Below are 4,032 nucleotides of genomic sequence, written 5' to 3'. Positions count from 1 at the left end.
CATCCTGGAGGCTTGCCCTTGTTGGAGGTGTCGGATGGAAGCTCAGAGATGTAGCTCATCGTCGTGAGGAGAAGCTTGGATGAATGGCAGCCGGTTGAAGATCCGAAAGCGCCTACATACTGGTCTTATTGAGCGCGGATGAACGGAGGCGCAGAAGTCGAAGAGAGCGGCGGTTGCTCTTCCGAGGAGTCCGCGCTCCATTCCGGCGGTTGGCGCGTCGGCCAACGCGGTTGCCAATGCGACGGTTCCACTTCCCGGCAACTGCACTGTCGCTACGTAGGCGGCGATTGTGCATCCGAGCCAATGACGCGTCGGGCCCATGCCTCCTCGCCTCTCATTTCGTTGTGTTCGGCGTGCCCGGAGCGTCTCCTGTGTAGAGGGGACGGGCTGGGGGCGCCAGCCACCATATTGGGCCACGCCGGACAAATATGGCCTTTGGGGCGCACGGCTGGGAACTTTTTTTATCCGGCGCGCCCCAAGTCGCTTTGGGGACGCGACTGGAGATGCTCTAAGATGCAATGCCAAAAAAAGAGAGGGTCAGCTAGCAAGGTTCAAGTATGTGCATATATCTGACTTTCTGGCACTGAATATACTAGAATTGTATTTCAAATCGATCATACAACATGTCCAGCTTTCTGATGATTGGGTGCAAACCTGCAGCACCATTATCCAAATCTGACTGGTTTGAGATAAGAAGCACTGCAGGTGCATGGTTATGTAAATGATATCTGCATGTGCGGAGGAACGCGGTTCAGAAACAGCCCCATTATTATGCATTATACTTATGCTAATCATCTAACCAATTCAACGCAAGGATCGATTATTAAGCACTATTAGACCGCACGTCTGCTCAAGAATCATACACGAAACGAATGAGAATTAGTAGTACAAGACAGTGCAGAGAACCTGAAACTGCAGGTTGGCATCTTCCAAATCATGCAAAAGAGTTGACCATGACTATTGGCTCGCCCAGAGAATGAGAGCACAACATGGTGGACTTATAATAAACCACCAGAGACAAGCTACCACAAAACGCAGAAGAGAGAATCCAGAAACACACTAATCAGATGTGAAATCAAGGTGAACTGGAAGCCATTCCGCGGCTTCTCTGTCATCAGACCATAGTTTTTTTTTTTTTTTTTTTTGGAAGGAGAGCAACAATCCAACTACATCTCAGCCTGAAGATACATTGAAACTTTCTATCTCCCGGCCGGTCAGACGATCACCAAGCATGGTTGGGACAGTAGGATGTGTTAACACGTCTTGGTCAAGGGAATGCCAGTCATGCTATCAGCTCGTCTGGCAACGCCACAAACCTTGCCCGCTTCTGAAATACCAAAATGGAATAAGATTAGTCTTCAGGCAAGGCGATGATTATGACACAGATTTGTATACAGGTTTGTTGAACAGTTCGGTGTGCATAAGCATGTATGCACGAAGAAAGTCTTTTGCAATTTTAATCGATGGCCAGGGGGATAACGACTTCAGGTAACGTCTGTTGGCACCTAGAAATTGTATAAAAATGATAGAGAAAACTTCATCATTTAGAAACTCGGTCGCTGAAAATAAAATCGTCAACACCACAATGCAGTTCTAAAAAAAACACAGAAATGGCAGGCAACAGTCATTTTCTTCTTCTTTTCTTCCCATTCTACTAATTTTTTTTTCTGCTAGGGCCACTAAATTATACTTGTTGAATGTGAAAGTCTTTTGCAAATACAATTGATGGCCAGAGGGATAACGACTTCATGTATTGTCTGTTGGCAACCAGAAACCATATAGAAAAAGATTAAGAAAATTTCATGGTTTAAAAGTCGGATGCTGAAAAAAATGTCGTATGCTTCTGGATTCATCATTTATTGAAAGAAAAAACAAAGATGGCAGGCAACAGCCATTTTCTTCTTCTTTTGTTCCCACTACTAACTCTGTTTTTTTTTTCGAGGGCTGCTAAGCTGAGTATTGTTTGAATGTGAAAAGAGGAAAACAGCAGGAAGGTACTTGCGTGTAGGTTGTTTCCCGCAATGAGCGGAGAAGAGTTTTCCAAGTGTAGTGCTCCACCGAGACAGGCTACATGTTCTCTGCAAAGGCAACAAAATTCTTGCTGCTGCTGTGCTCGTGAGTCATGACGCGGCATCTTACATAGTGCAATTTCGTTAACCTCTGCTAGTGGCGCTTTTGTACTACGGTCACCGACGCAAACCGATCTAAAAAGAACAAGAATTATAGTATCTACACCATTACTGGCAAAAGGATATAACTCGGAAAGTGAACAGTGCCTAATTTTTCAAGTTACATCTTCATGCTCCAGCACTACAAGCAACTCCTAATTAATTCAACCAATTAAAAATGTGCTACGAGTAGATCTTGTTCTGAGCTGCGTCGCAAATAACAATTGTAGGAGTACATATTTCTATCCAAGGATAATTCACAAAGTGAGCGGTGCCTAAGTTTTTAAGTTGCATTTCCAGGTCGTAGAACTACTCCGGAGTACAGGCATGTTGATTTTACCGCAAGTGAAAAATGTATAGTAGATCTTGTTCAGAGATGTATCGCAATTGTTTCACGCAATGTGCAATGTGTACAAGGGAGCACGCAGTGATGGAGTGCACGTGGAGAATGAATGTGGGACGTTAATCGAAGAAGGCATTGGTTAGTAGTACCTCTTCCTTGGCGTTGGTGCGGGCGAGCGAGGGCCACCGCTGCGGCGTCCTGGGCGCCGGCCCGTTCGCCGGCTTGGGGAGCATGAACCCGGAGCCCCACTCGGGCGTGGCCGCGAAGCGCGGGCTGCGCAGGATCCCGGGCGGCCTCTCGGGCGTGACCTTGGCGCTGCCGCCGTCGCCGACGGCGGCGCAGAGCTCCATGATCTTGGCAGCGGCCTCGGCGGCGTCGCGGCTCTCGCCCATGAGCTTCTCCACCTGCGCCTTGGGGAGGCGCATCTTGAGCCGCACGGGGGTGCCGCCGCCGCCGCCGCCGCTGGCGTAGCCGCAGTTGAGCGGGGAGGTGGGCGCGGAGGCGGAGGCGGCGGCGTGGCCCTGGAAGGAGGAGAGGTCGGAGGTGGAGCGGCGCGAGAGCTTGAGCGACTCGAGCCGCTCGCGCGCGCCGACCTGGAGGTTGCCGGACCAGGCGCGGCGCGGGGGGGCCGCGCGCGAGGCCGGGCGGCGCGGGAGCGCGACGAGGAAGTAGAGGTGGCCGCGGCGGAGCGGCGCGTCGGCGGATAGAGGGCGGGCGCGCGCGCCCAGGAGCTTGACCTCGTCGGCCTCGAGGAGCTGGAAGCCCGGGTGGTCGCGCAGCACGTCGGCCGCGGCCGCCGGCGGCTTGACGCGGAAGGAGGTGCCGTCCAGCTGCATCACCTTGGCGCCCTTGCGCTTGGCCCCAATGCTGTTCCCCATGGCTCGTGCTCTCGGCGGTGGTGGTGCGCCCGGCGTCGCTGGCCTGCGTTTTGATGTTGAAGGAGGTGTGTCGTCTCGGGATGCGCGATTTTTCTTTTGTTTTATAAAAGGAAGGAGGAGGAGGGAAATGTGGCGGGGTCAAAGGTGACGTGGGAGTACTTTATTGCTCCGGGAAGATGCCGAGGTGTGCTCTTGTCTCTCTTGCGCTTGTTTTTTCCTTTCTTTTATTTTTTTGAGCTATTTAGGTATCAATGGGACTGATCTATTTCAGGCCGTCCGTTTTGATCTGTTTGGCTCAGCTCAGGGACATAATAGGGCACTTCCCCCCCTATCTGAACGACGATGTCGAGAAACTTATCGGATTGATGTGGTTTTAGAGGATTTCTTCTGGATGGCGGATCTACAGATTTTCATGGAGCTTCATCGAAGGTTAATCCCTCTTCTTCATCTTCGGGATGGATGCGGTCTTCTCGACCTGTTCGATGACTTTTCATCCATAACCAACAACGTTAGACCGTCTCAGGGAGGAGTGGCAGCGGCGGCACGTCGCTCGACACGGTCTATAAGTTGAAAACGAAGGGCCTCTCAAGAATTTCGTTGTAATTTTCTTTTTTTATTGTGATGCTTTATATTGTTCGACATT

General features: G+C 50.8%; 1 protein-coding gene across 1 annotated transcript; it reads right to left on the bottom strand.

The window, feature by feature from the left end:
* Positions 1 to 1,181: 1,181 nt before the first annotated feature.
* LOC127306245 (uncharacterized protein At1g66480) lies at positions 1,182 to 3,506 on the bottom strand. Its single transcript, XM_051336869.2, has 2 exons — positions 2,661 to 3,506; positions 1,182 to 1,327 (listed from the first exon to the last, which is right to left on the bottom strand). Exons 1-2 carry the CDS (start codon positions 3,387 to 3,389, stop codon positions 1,283 to 1,285), a joined length of 774 nt encoding a protein of 257 aa, XP_051192829.1. The 5' UTR covers positions 3,390 to 3,506; the 3' UTR covers positions 1,182 to 1,282.
* Positions 3,507 to 4,032: the final 526 nt, after the last annotated feature.

This window comes from Lolium perenne, chromosome 6, assembly GCF_019359855.2.
Source record: "Lolium perenne isolate Kyuss_39 chromosome 6, Kyuss_2.0, whole genome shotgun sequence".
NCBI lineage: Eukaryota > Viridiplantae > Streptophyta > Magnoliopsida > Poales > Poaceae > Lolium > Lolium perenne.
This window is presented reverse-complemented; position numbering and strand designations above follow the sequence as displayed.

Excerpts from the sequence above, each read along its gene's own strand:
- LOC127306245 (XM_051336869.2), bottom strand. The coding sequence starts at position 3,389 with ATGGGGAACAGCATTGGGGCCAAGCGCAAGGGCGCCAAGGTGATGCAG. Across the intron at positions 1,328-2,660 it reads GCACCAACGCCAAGGAAGAG|AAGCGGGCAAGGTTTGTGGC; the intron begins GTACTACTAACC and ends TTGGTATTTCAG.